The sequence below is a fragment of the Cnephaeus nilssonii genome (genome assembly GCF_951640355.1).
Source record: "Cnephaeus nilssonii genome assembly, chromosome: 16".
In the NCBI taxonomy this organism is placed as follows: domain Eukaryota; kingdom Metazoa; phylum Chordata; class Mammalia; order Chiroptera; family Vespertilionidae; genus Cnephaeus; species Cnephaeus nilssonii.
This window is the reverse complement of record NC_137087.1, coordinates 46,335,467-46,356,660: the sequence shown is the minus strand read 5'-3', so window position 1 is coordinate 46,356,660 and position 21,194 is coordinate 46,335,467. Positions and strand designations below refer to the sequence as shown.

At 55.6% G+C, this 21,194-nt stretch overlaps 1 protein-coding gene across 3 annotated transcripts in view; it reads left to right on the top strand.

Annotated features, from left to right (window-relative positions):
• Nucleotides 1–21,194, top strand: part of SH3PXD2A (SH3 and PX domains 2A) — a 218,670-nt gene that overhangs the window by 184,609 nt on the left and 12,867 nt on the right. For all 3 annotated transcript variants that reach the window (XM_079793356.1, XM_079793354.1, XM_079793355.1), the window contains 2 exons: nt 15,118–15,231; nt 17,650–17,733. In XM_079793356.1, the coding sequence (XP_079649482.1) occupies nt 15,118–15,231; nt 17,650–17,733 (198 nt within the window). The remainder of the gene's footprint in view (nt 1–15,117; nt 15,232–17,649; nt 17,734–21,194) is intronic.

Below are 21,194 nucleotides of genomic sequence, written 5' to 3'. Positions count from 1 at the left end.
GGAAGACTTGATTCTCATGTTGTGGAGCTGACAGTCTCAGGGGAAGTAGACAATTACCTACTCTGACCTGGCTGAGGGGACTGTCGTTGTCAGGGACTGCGGTTGGCGGTATGTTTTGAGGCAGGGTGGGGATTCTCTGCAGACCACTCCACTTGGGGTGTCGGTAATGTGAGGCACCGGATATTGATAGGACAGAGATAGAAAGAGCTCCATCACTGATTGGTGTTTGTGGGTGTCCGTCACACTGCCTGACCGATTACTGTAACGGTGGCGAGTCTGGAATGAGGCACCTGGTCTTGGGGTGTATTGGGTGTGAGTGAGGCCTTTTCTCCTTGGAGTGGGATGGGACCTGTACCAGATCAGCTCCTGGGAACTAGGGAGGCCAGATGGTATCCAGAAAGGGAAATGGGGCAGGAAAAGCTCAGAGAGAGACCTACGCCTAACTCACCACAACCCGGCGGGGGCTTCGGGGTGGTTATTCAGGACCAGGGTATTCAGGGCTCAAGTTAAGCCCATTAGCTGATTTCTGGAGACTATTAATATTAGAAACTATGAGAAGGCAAGAAAGGAATTATTGAAGGGCCTGCTATGTATCAGACAGCAAGTCAAACAGCATCTTTCCTGTAATCACCACCGCTGCCCTATGAAGCACAAGCAGTATGCCTTCCATTTTACAGATGAGAAAGCCGAGGCCCTGAGAGTTCTTCCTCACGCACACGGCCGCCTCTGGTCCACCCTCTGCAGTTCCCTAGGCCCTGAGTGGGCCACCATGGCGGAGAAGCAGTTGAGGCAGCAGGTCTCTGGGACTGCCTGTTCATGAGCTCCCAGTTGTACCCACCAAAAAGGAGGACTTGATATTTCCAGTGTGAGGAGCCAGGGTACCAGGAGTCCCTGTGGAGGCCTGTGGCCAGTAGGGCTGCTTTGAATGAGCTTGGGGAGGGGCCGCTGGTCCCTCTGCATTCCTCCAAGAACCTCACCCAGGGTGTGGGCTTGTCCCTGGTGCTCGGCCTGGGGGACCTCCCTGAGCTTTGGCTTTTCATTCCTGTGAAGGGAGAGGCCCCAATGAAAATGGCCCAATCAGGTGTACGAGCAGACTGAGAGCTGGCTGATGGGAGTATTAGCTTACTGGGTGATCTCCGGCAAGTTACGCAATAAGCAACAAAACTGTCCTGGCCTCAGGTCCCTGTGCGCAAACTCCCCTCGGTGAGCTGTGAGTCAGAGGTACCTCCTGTGTTTGGGGGACTGGAGGAGAGACACTGCCCATGGGCTGAATAGCTGCACTGGATTCTAGCAGGGCAGGGGCCACGGGGCCAGGGCAGTGGGAGTCAAAGAGAATGCCCAGTGCTGACCCCAGAGCTGGACTCAAGAGATGCTGAGGCAGGAGGGACTGTGGTGTGGATGGAGAAGCTAGGGAAGGAGGAGGAAGCCTTGTGCTCATCTGTCAGTGTGTTTCATTTTCAACAACTTCTTACTGCGCCTTTTCTTTGTCTGAAACACGGAGCCAGGCTCAACAGGATGCCAAGATGAGCAAGACTTGGCCTTTGTCCTCAAAGAGCTCCCGGTCAAGCTAGGGCAACAGCTAAACCAAACCTAAGGTCCAGGTGCCAGGGAAGCACAGAGCAGGAGAGCAGAATCCCAGCTGCGGGGAGTCACAGGAACTCTGTGACGGTGGTGGCTTTGAAAGAGGAGGCCTGGGCACATTGTTGGATCTGAGAATCCATCTGAGCCTTGCTGAGTGTGCATAAAAGTTGAGATAAAGGGCATCCCTTCTCCCCCTCTCCCCACCTCCCCCGTGCCCTGACCCCATGAAAAGCTGTGTTCAAATCCCACTCTGCCACTGAGTAGCCAGTATATGGTCATTTTATTCCTCAGTTTCCATATCTATAAAATGGGGATAATATTTTTAAACCATGTGGCTATTGGGAACATTAACTGAAAGAAAGTATTTTCTCTTAATATACAAGGATGGGCCTATCATCCAGTCTGGGTAGTAAGTTGTATGCAGGGGGAAGTTAGGAGTCCATCAGGTTCCTGAAGTTGCTCAGAATAGTAACCCTTCCAGCCCCATCTACCTCCAACCAGAGACTTTCCAAAGCACGTTCCCCACCGACTATCTCAGAGTAACTCTACAGGGACAAGCAGAAGCAACGGCATTTCAGAAAGGTCACTGGCGTGTACAAGGCCTCAGAGCCTGCTGGAGACACGCTTGGATTTGAACCCTGGGGCTGCATATTGTTAACCCGAGGCTCCTTCTGCAAGATTAGTGTTTCCCAGTGAGTGGGCCAGACAGGTGTCGGTGGGCACAGCATTAAATGGCCTTGAATCCCCTCATGAGAAGGTTGTTTTCTTTCCGTTCTCTCTCACTCCAGGCTGGGTCAAGGGGAAAGTCTCCATTTGGGGCTCTCGCGTGATTAACACTTGCTGATGGATGCTGTTTGTTTGTTTGGCCTAGCCCTAGAGAAAGTCTGGCCCCAGCCATAGTCTCTGGCCAGAATTTGCCTTAACATCATGTCACAAGTCCATGGCATTGTTGTTTCACTGTATCTACTTTACTAGTTATCTTCTATTTATGTCACAGGATACTGGTTTTCTATTGAGTGTAGCATAGGAAAACATCTTTCTGAAATATTTAAGGTTTTTTTGTTTGTTTGTTTGTTTAATATTTTTATTGATTTCAGAGAGAGGAAGGGAGAGGGAGAGAGAGATAGAAACATCAACAGTGAGAGAGAATCATTGATCAGCTGCCTCCTGCACACCCCATACTGGGGATGGAGCCCACATGTGCCCTGGGAATGAACCATGACCTGGCTCATAGGTCAATGCTCAACCACTGAGCCTTGCCGGCCGGGCTTAAGTTGTGTGTGTGTGTGTGTGTGTGTGTGTGTGTGTGTGTGTTTAATAAAAACGCTAGTACAGGTGCTACTTGGGTGGCTTACTTGGATATCTATAATGCCTGAGGTTTGGGAAACCAGTTACAGGACCCCAAGCAGGACATTCCAGGTGACCCTCCTTCTCCCACAAACCCCGGCCTAAGGTGACCAGTGGGTCCCACATGCCAACTGGGAAAGGAGCCTGGCCAGGCACCAGCAGCCGTGGCGGCTGCTCCCCACACCGCCGGGAGGGATCCACGTTGTCAGAGAGCTGTTGACGTCAGGCGGTGCAGGGTTTTGCAAGGCCTCTATTTAAAATTCCCCAGAAATTAAATAAGGAGGGTTAGGAGGGAGGAATGCCTAGACAAATTGTGGGGTGGGTCTGTTTTGTTTATGGAGATGGTCTTTCAAGTTGAAATCGCCCCCGTTTTATTTTTGCCCCAATTGAAGAGGGGCTGAACTCAGCTCGAGGGGAGGGGACGGTTGTCAGCCGAAGGCTTGTGTGGAAACCAACTTGACTCTGGGGCCAAGAAGTCTCTGTTTTTAGCAAAGAAAGAAACAGGGGAAAATATACCAAACTCATAGACGTGTACTTCTCAGGCTCTGGAGTAAGCTAATAGAAAAAGGTTAACTCTGTTATTCCAAATGACTGGTCGCAGCTACGGAGGGTCCCCTCAGCTCTTTTCTCCAGAATGGAAATATAAGGGACCCGACACAGTGCTGAGCACTCTCCATCCTTTTCTCTTCAATTTCTCATCACGGCCTGGTTAGTACGTGCCGTTTAATATCATCATCTCACTAATGAAGACACTTGAGCCTCTTTCTTGAACTGTTTTGAATGGCCAAGCATCATTCTAGTCCGAAGTCGGTTTCCTAAAAGCGTAGTGCACGCTGCACCATGGGACACGGGTGATTTCCGATGGTGCAGGGAAGCAGTGTTCCATACTTCTGCAGCACGCAGGGCGGAGAGTTTGTCCCGTGTCAGTGCTCTTCCAGGCCTTCTGATTGACCTCAGTTTGATGGTCAGCCATCTCTGACCCCTCTCTAATAAGTCTCCCTTTGTAGCAAAGAGGGAGCTGCCTACAGATGCAGCCGCTTCTGTGACTACCTTGCTTTGTTCTCTGTGATTTGATGGTTGGGGCCTGTGGTCCTAACTGTCTATTCATGGTGTCAATGTGGAGTTCCCTAAACCCGTGGTCGGCAAACTCATTAGTCAGCAGAGCCAAATATCAACAGTACCACGATTGAAATTTCTTTGGAGAGCCAAATTTTTTAAACGTAAACTTCTTCTAACGCCACTTCCTCAAAATAGACTCGCCCAGGCCGTGGTATTTTGTGGAAGAGTCACACTCACGGGGCCAAAGAGCCGCATGTGGCTCGCGAGCCGCGGTTTGCCGACCACGGCCCTAGACAAATTATTTTCTTGAAGTTAAAAAAAAAGGTGGATTGCTTTAAACATATACTTACTATGTGAGCCGCGGTATGCATAGTTCCAAGATACGGCAGAAGTCGTGCGTGGTGTGGAAACAGCTGAGGTTTGAGAAATGCTGATCTAAAGTCACTCTCTCCTGGCAAAGCTCCTGGATAATATATTGTGCCAGAAAACTCTGTCAGCCTGGGTGCCACTGCCTCGCCCTTCCATGCGGGCTCAGAGAATGGGAGGGAGGGGCAGCGTGGAGAAGGTACCTTTGGGGGAGGGGGGCAAGTAGGGGGAAGCCACTCCCATGACTCTCCCAAGAATCAGGTCTGCTTTGTAGACACTGATGGACGGAGGAGAAGCAGATGAAAGAACTGGCTTTCCGGCTCACCTGTCAGATGTGGACTTGGGGAACCTAATAGAAAGAACAAGCAGTGTCGGTCTCTTTCTGCAAAGGTACAAACAGCTGGCGTCGTTTTTAAGGGAAGCTGTGGGGATGTTGTACCAGGAGTCAGGCCCGGGCACTAACCCTGGTGCTGCCCCTTCTAGCCAAGTATTGGGTCAGTCACCCATCCAGGTGTTTCCTGAAGGAACCTAAGATTTCATAGACTTGGGACAACTTACTGGACTTACAGTCCCCCAAGCTCCAGGAACCCCCTCATCCTTGCTGCCAAGTCGGATTATCCATACAACCCGATGATGGCCCAGGACATGCACAGTTGACACCTGGGATGTTGGCAACCCCCATTTATTCCAAAAAGTTTGGGCAGTAAATTATAAGGTCACTATACTAAGTCGTGTCCTTCCGTCTCTCCATTTACTGCTTTTCATTACCATCTGGTCAGACCTTCTTTTTCGGCTCCTGATCCCGGCACACCTTCTGCTAAATGAGATGGCGCCACCCCACGGCGCCTCTGTCCTCATCCTGGGACTGATGGAAACATCCAATAGGCCGCGTTTCCAGGAGAGCCCCTGCTCTAGGTTGTAAGCAGTGTGTCGTCACACCCTCTTCGGATGCAGTCAGCCATCAGCTGCACATCTGTTGGTGCAGCCCTGCGGCCCCAGCGGGGTCATGAGAGCCCAAGGCCTGGATCGCTCAGCTATGACACACATCCCGGACCTGCCAGCAGTCCTCTCCTTATCAGCATCCAGGCCCCTTCCTTCCTGTGGTCTTTCTGTCCAGCACGGCCTTGGTAACTCTCTGCTCCAGGCTCTCCAGCCAGCCCTGGGGACCCAGGTGTCACTAGATCAGGACCAGCATGGAGGCTGCTGGTCTCTACTCTGGAATTCACCTTCTTCTTTGAAAACGAGGACCTTTGCCCGTTCTGTGTCCTCTGGCCTCGCTCCATATCTGTCTCCCAGGATTTCTCATGGCGGCCTGGCAGGCTCTTGTCAAGTGCTCTCCGACCTTTTCTCACGGCCAGCCGATGAGAGCTCGTGGAGGGGGCCCATCAACGCTCCCTCCCTCTCTGCCCTGGGCCTGTTTGCCACCACCCTCCCGGTCAGCGCTTTCCTGTCTGACCGCCCCTCTTCTGCCAGAAAGCCCCCAGCCCCGGACAGGGGTCCAGCAGACCCCCTTCCCCTGGGTTGGCCTCACAGCACAGCCCTCTCCGTGTCTTTCGGCTTCCCTCTCTCTTACTCCTCCTCTTGCCCGGACCATCAGGGGAGATGCCCTTTTTGTCACGCTGAGCATTTCTTCAGGGGCTGACTTATAGGACTTGAACCTTTCTGGTGTGATCCGTAGAGCTCCACCCCTCCTGTCTCTGTACTTCCTTCACAAGGTCCGATCACCTGCCCCCATCTCCCCTGGTCTATCGTCCAGCGCCTCACCCTGTGTGACCACATCTCACCCACCATTTGCATCTTTTACAGTCATGGTGGAAAATACCATTTTGCATCTTCTCTCCATGCTGAGCCGCCTTCTGTTCAGGAATCTGTGGCAGCAGCTGACACCTCCGCACCCTGCTTTATAATGGGGTGGGGGGAGGACAGTGGCGTTGAGGTGCATGCCCCACTCCCTTTCATCTGGAAAAATCCCCACCATGAAGCATCGTGCGATTACTGGGTTGGACCACATGTACTCCCACCACTCTGCCCGTCCTGTTCTTCCCACCAGAATGCCCTCTCCCCTCCCCAGTCATTGAGGGTCACTGAAGTCTTAGCTCCTTCTTTAAAATAACCGTGGGGTACACTTAAACTTTAATAAGAGCCCTTTGGTGTGCCTTCCCGGGATCCAGGCACCATTCAGAACGCTTGTTAATCCCCCGCCCCACCCAAGGACTTTTCCCCCATTGAGTTTTAGAGAGAGTGGAAGGGAGGGAGGGGGAGAGAAACATTGATGTGAGAGAGACTGGTTGCCTTCCGCACATGCCCCGACTGGGGCCAGGGAATGAACCTGCAACCCGGGAATCGAACCCAAGACCCTTTGGTGCACAGGCTGATGCTCTACCACTGAGCCACATCAGCCAGGACAAAACCATGATGCTCAACCTGTTGTTTTATCCTGTGCCCCCTCTCTGCCTGCAAATGCTCATTAGCCAGGCCTTCTCCTGGGTGCCTCACCCATGGCCTCAGCCTGCCCAGACCCAGCCCTGGGCTTCTGGGCCTGTCCAGTGAGATGGGTAGGCTGGAGCGAGGTTGGGGGAGGGGTGGCAGCGGCCCAGTTTTGCTGTCTTCTTGCCATGGACTCCACAGAGCCTTCCAGACTGTGACGTAGCAGCCTGTGCTAATGGTCTTGGAATCCAGGCCTCAGGCGCCTAGGGAAGGTTCTGGGGTCTTGGTGGCCTGAGAGCCCCGTCTGGGGGAAGGCGAGGCCCTGAGCAATAGGGAGGGGGTAGATGCCAGAGGTGGGACCAGAAAAACAAGTCAGGCAGGAAGGCAGGGGACTGTGGGGTGTATCGGGAGAGACGGGGGAGCCTCTCACCCATTCCTGTTTGCTTTGGACCATGGAGGCCGCATGCTGTGACCTGGAGTGTGTCTTGGCAAGAGTCTCAGTGACAGAGCCTCTGACCAGGGGAGGCCTGGCCGAGGGTGGGCCGCCTTTCGTTGTTCTTAAAGGCACAGCATGCCATGGGCAGCCCTCACATCCAGTGTCTCTGGGGCCCTCTCAGATAGAAGCCTTAAGGTCATGGGAAAGGGGTCGCTGGGTCCAGGGCAGAAGCAGTCCTTTGGAGCCCAGCCTTGTACCACGTGTGTGGTGTGGTCAGGTGGGCAGCACTGGTGACATGTACCTGGCCAGGTCCCCTTCGGCCCCCTTCTTCCTCCCAGCATCTCCCTACTTCCGCCATTTTGGTACAAATTCTCACCCCATCCTCTCCTCCAAACCGCTCCAAGGAGAGAACCTGGGAGTCCTGACTGAGTCTCTGTAGTGCCCCTTGCCTGGCACAGGGCCTGTGGGAATGCCTAGACATATCCCCTCCCAGAGGGCCCAAACCTGAGACAAAGCAAGGCAGACCTCATGCATGGAGGCAGGTGTTTGAGGCCTGGGACTGTGCCTCTACTTGTTCTAGCTCCATCTCCCACCTCCCCCACCCGGACACCAAAACCCTTCTCAGGGGCCTGGGCAGGCAGTAGCCCCCACGGGGCTCCGCTCGGATTGACCAGTGTCAGACCGCATGAGGGAGGACCGGGCGGAAAGGAAAAGCGAGGTGGGAAGTCCCCTGAAGGCTGCCGAGTTCTCCCAAACTCCCATCCTGCCCGATATCCTCTGGGTTGGCACTCGGGGCTGTGGGCAGAAGCGGCTCTCTCCTGCTGGCCTCAGTGCCAGGGCCCAGGCTGTGGTTGCACCTTCCCGGGTGCCCCCCAGGGAGATGGGGAAGGAGCGCCTGAGCCCTGACTGTGAGTCTCTGCAGCGCCCCTGGCCTGGCACAGGGCCTGGCAGGCACCAGGTGCTCAGTAAATACGCAGTTACTGAGAACACTCTAAGTCCCTGAATGCCAGGGTACTCTGTAGACAGATCATACTGTCCTGGTTTGGTGAGGCTCGAGGAGGACCAGTGACCTGTTCTAGGTCACCCAGCTAGCGCGTGTGGTGAAGCCAGGATCCCAACTGAGGTCTGTCTCGGAGGAGGGGCTAAGAAGTGCCCTGGGGTGAGCAGGGCCCAGAGGTGGGGGAGAGTCAGGGGAGGCCTGTAAGGACAAAGGGGGGGTGGGATTTTGGAGGGAGAGGAAGGGCAGGGTCCCCCTCCCCCACCAGTTCTTTGTCCTGGGCTGAGCTGTGACCTCAGAAGCCTTTATTAACGTCCTAATTGTGTGCAGCTGGTCTCCTCTGGCCCTAATGAGCTCATTATCCTCTCTCATTAAGGAGACCATTGTGGCCTGGTCACCCTGGGGACAGCAATGGCCTGGGAGTACCCATCACTTCCTGCTGCCCGGACCCAGAGGGTTCAGCCCTCTTTCAGAGAAACTAAGACCCCCCAGCCCCTGTCTGCACCCCTCACCCAGGTCATTCATTCATTCTCTCTCTCTCTCTCATTCATATATACACTGAGTTTCTAGATTATTATGATCTCTGAACGCATAATAATCTGGCCACTCAGTGTATATCCTCCTATATAATAAAAGGCTAATATGCAAATTGTCCCCTCGACCAGGAGACCAACCGCCCATGTCCCCTCCCCCTGGCCAGGCTGGCCGGACCCCACCCATGCACAAATTCATGCACCGGGCCTCTACTATATATATAACATTCCCATCCCTCTCCCCAATGCCAGCACTGGGAAGCCCTAATCAGAATCAATTAGAGAGAACTTTGACAGCCCAAACAGCTGAAGTTTATGCTCAGCTTGGAAAGAGAGAGGGTCTAGCTTCTGGGCCTGCGCTTTTTCTCCTGGGGATGAGGGTTCTCTCTTCCCTACCTAGATGGGTGCCCCCCCTCCCCCGCCCTGAGCTGGAGGTGCTGGTCAGGTTACCCCAGTGTGGCCTTCTCCTTCCCTTGGCCCCTGCCGCTGAGAAGTGCGCTTACTGAGGCCCGGAGAGCAGGGCTGGCTGCTGCGACAGGTGATGTTGCTGTTCTTTCTGGGCCTCTGCTTCCTGGAAAGGGCTGGGCCCTGGCCTGGCAGCCAACCTGGCTGAGTGACTTCCTTCTCCTGGCACTGCGGAGACATGGCCCTCACAGGGCAGAAGCCAGAAGGAGGCAGCCCTCGGGGTTGGCCAGTTTGCGATTCTCCCAGATGACTTTCCCAGTCTAAGGCTTAGCCCAGAGATCAGGCCCAGACCCCACAATGAAGGTGTCTCCTGCGTGTCCAGTGTGTGTGGCTCCTCTCTCAGATTCCCTTACAGCAGTTTCCCATTCAGAGGGATGGACATAGTACCCCCTCCCTATCCTGCCCTGTCTGAGGGTGGTATCTCAGCATAAAGGCAGTCCAGGTGGGTAGACCTGCGTAGACCTGCGTGGGCATTGCTGCCAGGCCAGGGTGCAGGGCTGTGCTAAGGGGTTTCCCAACAAACTCAGCCCCTACCATCCTGCTCTACAAAATCCCCCCCCCCAAAAAAAAGAGCATATTCCCCTTCCACCTAGAAACCAGGGTGACTTGTCAGGAAAAGGCTAGGTCTGGCAGCCAGTCAAGAACAGCCACCTCCATCTGGCCACAGGGGTGGCCACTCATCAGCTCAAAGCTAACTCCTTTAGTAGAACCTCGCTGAATTTCTTTCCCAAGAACGGAGGCTGGCAGGATACGAGGAAAGCTAGCAGAGGCCAGCTGGGAATTTGGACTCATCTTCCTGGGACATGAAAAGTGTAAGAGGTGGCTCAGGCTGGTCCCGGGGCATCCACAGAGCTGGCTACCTGGCCTCCCACATCCTGTGACTTGAGTCCTTCATTCAGCAAAGCTCATAGCTTTCCTGTAGTGGGCGCCTGCTGTGTGCCAGATCCCCTGCGTTGTTCTTTATCTCATCCAATCCTCATACTAGCCTGCAAGGTAGATGGTAGTCTTCCCATCTTACAGATAAAAACACCAAGGCTCAGAAAGGTTAAGTCGCTTTTCAGAGGCCACAGAGCATGGACGTGGCAGGGATGGATTCAGACTCAGGTCTTTGGCTCCAAAACTGTCCCTCAGGCTCCTCATCTGCCAGGCTGCTTCCTGCAAGCTCAGTTCTGCCCTAGAGACAAAGTAGACACCGATGGGACTTATAGTCTCAACAGGACTAATTCTCAGAGTGCACGAGCAGCTGTGAGTCGTGGGGTTGACACTCTGGACACTTGGGGTTTGAAGGTCGGTTCGGAAGGGCTTCCTGGAGGAGGTTAGGACAGGAGAGGGGAGGCTGCAGGACCTCTGTCTGGGGAACTGTGTGAACGGGAAGACAGGAGCCAGGCTGAGGATGGCTCTGAGACACATTGGGCAAGGAGGGAAATCCCAGGGACGTCTCCCCTTGGGCCCCACTTCCCACCACGCTTTGCTATCACGTATTGTATCAGCTGAGGCAAGAGCAAGCCATGTTGCAAAAGATAGTGCCGTCCATTCTTCTGGAGCCCCTGAAGGCAGCCCCACACTCCGTAGGTTAGAATGAATGCATGGGTGCATGCGTGCACCCACACACATACACGCACACACACAGTTCAGCTCACCAAGTCATACCGAGGTCTCCTGATATGGTCCTCAGGCACAGCCACCACCTGGCCACCCATGGGTGCTGACTCTCAGTCTAGGAGAACACCAAACCACCACCACCACGCTGATGGTCGTGCAAGGTTTTTGAGCTTCTCCTCTGTGTGAGGTCCCAAGCTAAGCTACTTGTATCCTTTATTCACTTCAGCAACCTCTGGAAGTAGGCTTCGTGAATTACTCTCATATCAGAAAGGGGACTCTGAGGCTCAGAGAGGTGTAGTAATTTGTCCATGATCACATGATTAGGAAGTAGCAAGCCAAGACCTGAATTTGAGTTGTTCTCCCCGCAGGCCCCTAAGTATTACCTTGCACACCCAGAGGACCCTCACCCAGACACACAGACACTCAGGTACACAAAGCACATGCCCAGTGACATGGACATACCCACTCACAGACAGGCACCAATATCCAGGAACACACGTTCTCCAGGAGCCACCTCTGCCCTCGTGGACACAGGAGATGTGTACCTTCTCCATTTTGGTTAAGAATATGGAACCTGGAGCCGGACTTCCTGGGTTTGAAGTCCAGCTCTGCTTCTTCCTAATTGGTATCTATCTCTGCCTCAGTTTCCGCATCTGTGAAGTGGGGATGCTGATGACAGTAACACTTATTTCACAAGATTCTTGAAGGTTAAATACAGTAACGTGTGTAAAATTAGTGCCTGGCACCTAGTGCTCTTCTCAGAATCTGACCATGATCATCAAATATAATAAATGCGCAGACACACCTTTGTTCCAGATGTACGTAGATATGAACATGGACATAACCTACCTCCCTGTCCTCAAAAATACATAGCCTTGTCCACACCTGCCCCTGCACACACTCTCAGCCTCCACAGGAGAGAGAACTCCACGTGCATTGGAGGTGAGCCTGGAAGCCCCACGGGGCTGGCTGGCACCTGAGTTCTCTTGGCCAGCTGGGCCACGCCCAGGGGTTCAGGCTCTAATTGCTCCTTGCTAGAGCCGCAGTGACTTTGGTCAGGAGCCCTGGTTGCAGCAATTGACGTCTGAGCTGCTGGCATCTGGGACAGGCCTGTCAGCAGCCGTGGGTGGGCGCAGCCCCAGGGAACCTCCCCCAGAAGCCCGGCGGTATGATTCATGCCAGGGTTCCCCGGAGGTCTGCATGGAGCTGGTGGACACCTCTGCCCATGTTCACTCATGCCCACCTGGGTGGTATTCGAACCTATCCATCTTTACTTGGTGAAGGTGCCCACAGCCAAGCCAGCAGCAAGTTCTCTGCCGGGCCTGATGCAGGACTGACTTGAGACTTAAAGACACACAGCCCAGCTCTGCTCTGGATTGCTTTGGAGTGTAAGAAGCCCAAGCCAGTGTTCTCAGGCAAGGTGGGCAGGGACCACCAGGCCTTGAGGATGATGAGGGTCTCAGCCCCAAGTCTTGGGGGTACAGCAGGAGAATAGGATCCTAAGTTGCTGCCTTGGGGTGGGGAGATGGTCACGGCCGCTGATAATGTGGCCCAGACTCCCCAGAAGCGTCTGGTGCAGCAAAATTTTGAGGTCGAAAGGTCTCAGATTGCCCTGGCACATCCATGGGGCACCCAGGCAGTGTGAGATGCAGAGCATCATGCCGCCCTGCCCATTAGGCACCTCAGCCACACATTTGGCCCCTCAGCAAGTCTCTGCCCAGCTCCCCCTGTGTGCCAGGCCTGTGCAGCAAAGGTGGGAGGCGAGCCAGACCTGCCCTGCCCCTGGGTTTCCCTGTGCCAACAAGTCCAAATCCATCTCTATCCCAGATTCCTGGCTTCTGGGGAAGGGAGGGAGCAGCATGTACATGGAAGGGTTCCCAAAGGGGAGGAGAGATGATGCCACCAGCAGGAACAAGGCCCAAATCCTGAGATTATGAGGTCCTTGGAGCCAGGGGCCAGTTCCCAAGGTGGCCCGGGTGAGTGGGAATTTGGGCAGGGACTGCTTACCTAAAGTGCCTCGGAGAGCTCCATCCTCATCTAGGGAGGTCTCTGCGAACAGTTGCCCAATGGACTTGACTCACTATGGTGGACCTTTGATCGTGAATCTTGGTGATTGCTGGGTAGGGATGGCATTAGTGGGGATTGTCTCAGTTCCAGTGAAGAAAACCTGCTCTGGCTTAGTTACACAGTACGGGAAGGTCATTGACTCATTGTAATTGGAAGTCCAGCGGGGTGTTCTAATTGTAAGATATCTAGAACCCAGAGGTCAAATGACGTTAATCAGAACGGATTTTCTCTACCTCTTGACTTTGCTGCTTCTGTTTTGACTTAACTCTCAGGCCATCTCTTCCCATAATACCCCTGCGATTCCTGGTTTATGTGTGACTTGGGGTTCAGATCACCAAACACCCATATCAGTTCCTGAACGAGCTCCTGAACCTTTACAATGTCCCGGGAGATGACAAGACCAGTCAGGAGACGATTGGCCAGATGTACCCACTCCTGTGGTCAAGGAGGCAGAGCCACGTGGCGGAAAGCCCTACAAGATGGCTCCCTGTTCTGTGACCTCCATGTGCGCTCTGTACAAGAACACCTGGGGCTGGTACTTCTTGGCAGAAACTGTTGGGGTTCCTGAAAGTGCTCCCCCAGAGGCTGAGAGAACAGGGAGGGCATACCAGACACAGCCCCTGCAAAGTCCATGGCTCCAGCTTCTTTGGAGGCTGTGTGAGCTGCAGCCACATCTTAAGGTCTGGGCCTCAGGGAGTGTGGCGATGCTGATCTAGGCAGCCCGCTCCGTGGCCCCATGAGTGGCGGGCCCAGAATGTGCAGGTGGCAGTGGAGCCCAGACCCCTCATCTATGGATTTTCCTTTTTCTTTTTTTTTTAAGACCATTTTTTTTAAAAGCAGTTTTAGGTTCACAGCAGAATTGAGCAGAAGGTCCAGAGGTACATGTCCGCACACATGCATAGACCCCCCAGGACCCATATCCCCATCAGTGTGGTCCATTGTCACTATTGGTGAGCATATATTGATGCATCCTAATCACCCAGATTGGGTTTACCTCAGGGTTCACTTGGTGCAGTACCTTCTGTGGTCATAGACAAGCACGTAGTGCCGAGCACCATCGTTAGGGTGTCATACAGATGTTAGGCCTCCGTGGCTTTGCGGAGCTGCACACACAGAGTTGTGGAACTCCTCACAAAGGGGGGCACAGTGGGCATTCAGGACTAGATCACGGGCTATTTGCCATCCCAGGCCTGTCACTCAGGGCAGTGAGGACCTAGTTGAAGACCTACAGTGACCCTGGGTTCCGAGCCCTGTGCAGTGGTGGGAATGTTTTCCTCTGAACCTCTCCATTCTCATCACAGCAGCCCTCAGGCAGCCTCCTCCACCTCCCAGTGCTAAGCCCAGCTGGGGACGCCTGGGAAGCCCCCAGTGTGCCCCCTCCTTGGGCAGCCACTCGCTGCTACAGGCAGTGACCGGGCCTCGGTGCTGCCCAGGTGAAGCCCTGGGTCTCTTGACAGGGAATGGTGCAGATTTGGAATTGGTGAGCTCTGTCCTGGGTAGGAAAGAAGTGGAGCCAGATTGCTTTGGGGGCAGGGTGGGATGGGGGCAAAGGCATCCTGTGAAGAGTACCTTCTAGGAAGGGAGGAAGGCATTTAACAGACTTCCAAGACCTGGGTGCTCAGAGTACTTTGCTCAGTCAGCGTTGGTTTGAGTGATGAATGAATGAATCAGTGCATGAAGAAAAAAAACGAATGAGCTTTTATCACTTGGCCATGACCGTCAAGGGTCACTCAAAGGTGCAGTGCCCACTTACTGTGACTGAAATGTCAACACACTTACGGGCAGCTGTAAGGCGCACAGATGTGGAAATGCCACTGACCCGTGATGGGGCAAGGGGAATAGTGACCCTTAGAAGGGATCTGTGAGGCGTTTATCCCTGGATACCTTAGAAGCAGAGAAAGTGTCCGAACTCCGGGCCACACCAGTGGTCCTACTTTACAGACCCTGAAAGGTCTCTGGGTTTGGCCTTTCCTGCAAGGTGACTTTCACGCATTGACATACCATTGTCTCAATATTTGAATTTTTTTCACCAAACTGTGGAAGTGTGCATCGCAGTCCATCGGGCCCTCTTCTCGGGGAGCGTGTTGGTCAGGCTCCTCGAGGCTGGACGTGGGCCAGGCATTTGCCGGGCACCTGGGTTGTCTTGGCTCTGTGCCTTCTTCTCCTCATCCAGGCGCTACCGCCTCTGCCATCCCTCTGGGTTCTCATGGCACTCTTCTCTCTCGTTCCCTCTGCAGGCTGGTGGTTCGTGAGCACCTCTGAGGAGCAGGGCTGGGTCCCTGCCACCTACCTGGAGGCCCAGAATGGTACTCGGGATGATTCAGACATCAACACCTCCAAGAGTGGGGAAGGTAAGAGCCTGCAGGTTGTGGGGGGTGGGTAATGAGGCAGGTTCTGGAAGCTGGCTGCCCCCGGGACCCCCAGGGATTGGTGCCCACCCCATTCCTGGCCCCAGGAATGAGCCCAACTCCTGGAGGCAGCTTTCCCACTCTTCTCCCTAAACCCATCAGAACCCCTGCAGAGAGCTGACCATGTTTCAGCCCCTCCTCTCTCGCTCCGACTCACAAGCTCACCTCCCATCCAGGCCTGTCCCTGCAGCCCCCATGTGGGGCTAAAAAATGAGAGGGGAAATTCCCGTGGGGTGTGGATCTCGGGGTTTGGCAACTTTGGAGCAGAGACTGAGAAGAAGAGTCTTGGGCTAGACCCCCAAAGTTCCCTATTCCCCAAGAAGCCCCAGGTTCCTCTGGGTCCCACAGAGACCCTCCTTTGCCTGCCCCCGCCCCACACAACTTCTGTGCGTGGGTTGTTCTGCTCAGAGGCCTCGGCTCTGGTGTCTGTTAGTCTAGCTGAGGGTGCGGACGGAGGGCAGGTCTGTGAGTCATTTCTCAGTGTTGCAGTCACCGACAGGTGGCCCCAGGCCCTGCACCATCAGCCTCTCTGATTTGCTAGGTCTCTCTAGTTGCATTTCAAGGAGCCTGCCTCAGGCCAGCATTGGTCTGGACAGTCTGTCTGTGGTCTCAGGTATTCCCCAGAGCAGCTGCCAGAGCCCAGTGTGAGGCACCCTAGTTCCCGGCTGCCTGCTTCTAATGATTTCCAAGCCTCCCGTGTCCTGGCAGCAGGAGTGCTTGCCCTAACGGTCAGTGGGGACTGTCCAAACGGCATGTCTGAGAGCCAGGGCGATGGAAGCCTGCCACCTGGGGCTGAGGCCACCTCCAGGCCTCCTCCCCCCTCCCCCCTTCCCATTGCCCAGGCCAAAACAAGCAGTCCACCGAGCGCCAGCTCCTTATTCATCCTTCCCATAGATGTCCGTTACTCAGCAGGCGGTTGGAGCCCCACCCTTCCTCCTGAAATGCTTTCTTCCAGTCCCTTGACCAGAATGGCAGTCCCTGCAGTGCATGTCCACCTTGTGACAGGTTTCCAGGGACCAGGCCCCCTCAGGAAGCGCCGTGTGTTCAGGCCAGGTGCTCAGTCCTTCTAGCTGCCTCCTAAGCCCTGGAGTGGGGCCTGCATCCCATCAAAGCTTCCCTAGCCGCCGTCAGAGCTCCTCCCAGGCTGGCCTCACACAGGCCCTGACTTACGTGCCATCGAGCTCACGCAGTCCCCTCGCTTGTTTCACTCCAGGGCAGGTGGTGTCCACTCCAATGACAGACGAGGAAACAGGCTTAGAGAGGGTGGTATAGAAACCTGGCTGTGGGGCCTGGACTGAATCCACACCTCCCGACCTTGTGTCCAGGCCTCCTGCTTACAGGCCACTGTCCTCCTTCCAGGCAGGCAGCTCCTTCCCAAGAAGCTTTGGTGGCGTTTGGTTCAGGTGTGTCCGACAGTTTTGCTGGGACTCTAATTGCCCGCTTCCCTGTCCCAGACCTGGGCAGCCTCGCACCCTCCTCCTGCAGTGCCCAGAGGTGGGGGCCGGTTGGCACCCTGGAGTCCTGGTCTGGTGTCTGTGCCACTGGTGTTCCATGGGAAGGCGGGGGTAACTGGAACTGGGCCAAAAGCAACCAGATGACCAGCGCAGAATGCTGCCCCAGAGCGGGTGGCTGGACCGAGGGGCCTGGAGCAGTGAGAGGCAGGGCAGGCAGCTTCTGTCATCAGATTCAAATGGAAGATGTGCGGAGAAGGAGCAGAACCACGGCCCGTGGCCTCCACCCATGTGTGCACTTCACTCGGCACCATTTCTCAGGGATCAGCCATGAGCTTGGCCTTTTGCTGGGCCCCGGGGATGCAGATAGTCTTTGCCCTCCATGGACTCTGTCCAGGGTAGGAGGACTGAAAGCAGGACATAAACGCAGAACAGTAAGAGCTATAAGCCCTGCGAGGAAGGGATCTGAGTCTCCCCTTCCACACACTGTGCCTGGCTCGTGGTGGCAGGGTCACAAGCAGGACCTGGTGAGGGGGGCTGTAAGCCCTGGTGTGATGGCCCCCACACTGACCCGGGAACCGGGACAACGGCTGGAGCAGTGGCCTCTCCCTGGGGTCCCCGCAGAGGGTCATCCTCGCACTGGCCGGAGCCAAGGACCCTCTTCGCCTCTCAAGTGCTGGGATTCTCAGCCCATCTATGGCTCTGGGGCGTGACCTTCAGCTTTGGTCATGCCATGATGTCACTTGTCAGACCTGGCCCCATCCAGCAGGTGTGTGCCGCTGACCTGGGAGTGTGACCCTTCCCTTGCTTCCTCCCTCTCCTGCCCCATCCATCTCATCTTCATCTCCATTCTCTCCACCGGTTCCTGTCGGCCGCGTGTTCCGTGTTCCATCGCCATCTCCCACGCCAGTGTCCAAGAGACGCAAGGCCCATCTGCGGCGCCTGGATCGCCGGTGGACCCTGGGCGGGATGGTCAACAGGCAGCACAGCCGAGGTGACCGCGGGCGCCGGCTTCTCACCTGCAGCTGCCGCCTCTTTCTCTCTCACTAACACCTCTGCTCCTCTCGGGCTCTGCCTGTGACCTCCTCACCCAGATCCACTGGCCAGGCTTTTCTCTCGCCCACTGCAGCTTTTGGGGGAGGGGGAGGGGGGCACGGGGGCTGCTGGGAATTGGGATGACACTGGAGGTGGCTCTGGTTTCTGTCTGTCCCAGGGGTGGGGGTCATGGGACCTGAGGCACAGTGTGGGAGCAGTGGGACTTGATGGGCCACATTTGTCCTGGGAACTGCAGATTAAGAGAACTGAGTGTTTCTGAATCTGTTCATGGGCCATCACACACACACACACACACACGCACGCACGCACACACACACACACACACACACACACACACGCACACACACACGCTGCATTGCCTTCTTCCCCTGAGAAGGTGCTCCCTTGGCCAAAGCTGCTCCAGCATTCCTTAGGGACAGAGTGGGAAGAAGGACCAGCCCATAACCCACCTCCGTCAGCAGCTCCCAGGAAACTAGAAAGGGAGCAAGAGCCAGACCCAGCCTGGCGCCTCCAGCATCTCCAGCACTAGCCCTTGGGACTGGGGGGTGGGGAGCTGCTGATCAAGAGGATTCCATGGAGGCCCCCGGTCTGCCGCCCAGGCTCATCAGGAACCAAGACATTTGCAGGTTCAGGGCCTTTCCAACATCCAGGAGCTTGGGACGTAGTGGGTGAGGGCCTCTGAACAAACCCCTGCACATCTCCAGAGCCCCCGGGCCAGAGTGGCCAGTCCCCCCCGTCTCTGGGAGAGCGCGTTGTGTATGCTCCGGGCAGGGCCAGGGAGAGCTGAGAGGGTGTGTGGTAAGCACGGGCCTCTCTGGAATGGCAGGGGTGCCCTGTGGCTTGCACCCCTACCCTGAAGTTGGTTCCTGAACAAATATAAGACCATGTTCAGTATCTGTCCCCAAGCCCCAGGCAGCAGGAAGCCTGGACTCTGGGGTGGCCACTGCCTGTGGCTGGCCTAGTGTCAGGCTCAGAGCACTGACCGTGAGGAGCCTAGCTTGTCCTGAAGATGGAGTGTGGGTTGGACCCTGGAGGCTAGCACAGCGCAGGGGGCTGGGTCGTGGAAACAGCAAGAACAGGTGGGATGTAAAGCCAAAGCACCCTAGAGCTAGGAGGGGTGGGACAGCATTGCTGGGGGACCAGGCTAGGATGCAGCCCCAAGCCTTGGTGGCCAAGGACAGCGGGACACTGGCCTGGACAAAGCAGCAGGGGGGAAGGCATGTCCTTTCCCATCCCCTCCAGCATCTGCTCCAAACACTGTGACACCCTGAGCCCCAAGTACAACTCTGTCTGCACAGCCCTGACGGCCACAGTACACGGCCACAGCCGATCCCACAGCTGCACATCCCCTCACGGGTACACATAACTCCACATATGCAACCACATGTAGACTGTCCCATGTACACATTATTTACACAGTCACAATAACAGCCACACACACTGCTCATGGCCACACATGTTCAGCGCTGCAGCAATACCACAAGTACACATATAGCTCCATAGAGTCTCATGTGCATGGCCCCCATGCCATAGATACACAGGCAGTACAGTCACAACTCCAAACATACATCACATATATGTAGATACGAATACCTAGCCACACACATACTTCTGTGGTCACCCATAAATATGCACATGCAAGTCCACAGCCTCTCTCTCCAAATAAGAGATCTAAACAACATTATTTCCCCGTCTTAGCCCTACGTGAAATCAGGCAGCCAAGAAAAACTTGCAAGAAGTTGGCTAGGAGACACTTGGTTGCAAAGAGCCGAGCTGATGGGGGGAAGCAGGCAGTAGGTCAGATAGGACTAGACAAGAGAAAAGCAGTGCCTCCCCAGGGCCTCCATTCCCCGGTCCCTCAGCCAACCAGGCCTTTGGAACCAAAAGGCCCCTTGCAGTGGGGTTGGGTAAATTGTGGGGGCCCACAGGGGAGCCGGGGAGACTGCTGACGGAGGGGAAAGTGTTTGGAAAGAGGAGGCGTCTGTGGTTTGGAAACTGCAGGGCTCTCCAGCCCCTGCCTCCAAAACCAAAATAGGCCTGTCCACCTCCCCGCAGCCACCCACCCACTCAACCCAGTGGGCGGCCTGGCCAGCCCTTCCTGGGCGGGGTGGCCACCATCTTTGGATGGCATATCAGAGTGGCCACAGCCTTGGTGTTTCTCAGAAGCTCTGAGTGCACCCCAGAGCTCATAGTCCCCCTTCCCTCAACTCCAAAGGGGCATCTCTCCTGGAGACCCCAACCAACCTGAATCACTCAGCCGGGACCCCCCGAGGCCATTTCCATCCGCCTGGGCCTCCTCCCGCCTGGGCCCTGCTTCTGCACAGGAGCTGGCTGTGCTGCTCCCTTGGGGAAACCTAGGAGCTGGGGGCCCGAGTTCCACGTAGCACATGTTCACACGGAGGAAAATGCACGCCTCCGCCGTCTGAGCCAACCATGGCAGAAAACCAAGCCCCCAGACAGACCAGTTGGAAGAGTTGCCCTGCCTGGAACCAGGACCCTGAGTTTTCATCACCTGGAATCGACACAGCAACAGGGCAGGACGGGCCTCAGAGCCAGCCAGATCAATTGCTAGGAGCCCATAAACTCCCAGACACCTGTGTTCTCGGCAGCCTCCGGGCCACCAAGAGAAGGGCCTCTTGCAGGAGCAGCTCAGCTCTCCTGGGGAAGGCCGACATCCTGGGCGCTGCCCACCTCAAGAGGGTCAGGGAGATGCGGGTGGTTACCTGACCCCTGGGGCTCTGTCCTCTGCACGCACCCGGGGGCTGCGGAGGCTGGTGCGTGGGCCTGGAAGCTCCAGAGCCTGAGCCCACATGACAGGGTTTAGGCCGTGTTCTCTGCCATGCGGCCGGGCAGGGCTCCTCTGATCTTCGCGAGCGAAGGACTGTAATTTTTCTCTGCAAAAGCAACTTTGCCTAGGAAAACTTTAATGATGGCTTCCTGCTGGAACCACAGGCTTTTAAAAATAGCCCAGCTGAGCAAAGGCAAAATGTGGAGCCCAGGCCTCGCCTCCCCCTAACCTCAGAACTCTCGATTCCCGGGGCCTGGCGCTGCCCCTCTGGCCACCGCCGGGGCCAGGCTACACCATGCCCCACTGGAAAATGGAGCGGGACCAGGAGCGGGCAGGAGAGTGGAGGGTTGGCCTGTGGAACACTGAACTTCTCAAAGGCCGAGTCAGAATCTGGCCGAAGGAGGTTCTCAGGCGGTCTTGGCAGCTCGCAGCACGGCTGCCTTGGAATCTGAAAGCTTCCAGGAGCCGGTCGGTGCTGAGAAAGGCTCACCGTGGAGAAGAGACGCCCATGGGTCCTCACCCACCTTCTGCCTTTTGGCGGCCTTTCAGATTCGGCCCTCGGCCCATCAGCTCTGTCCTCACAGCCTGGCAGGGCAGCTGCCTCCATCCCA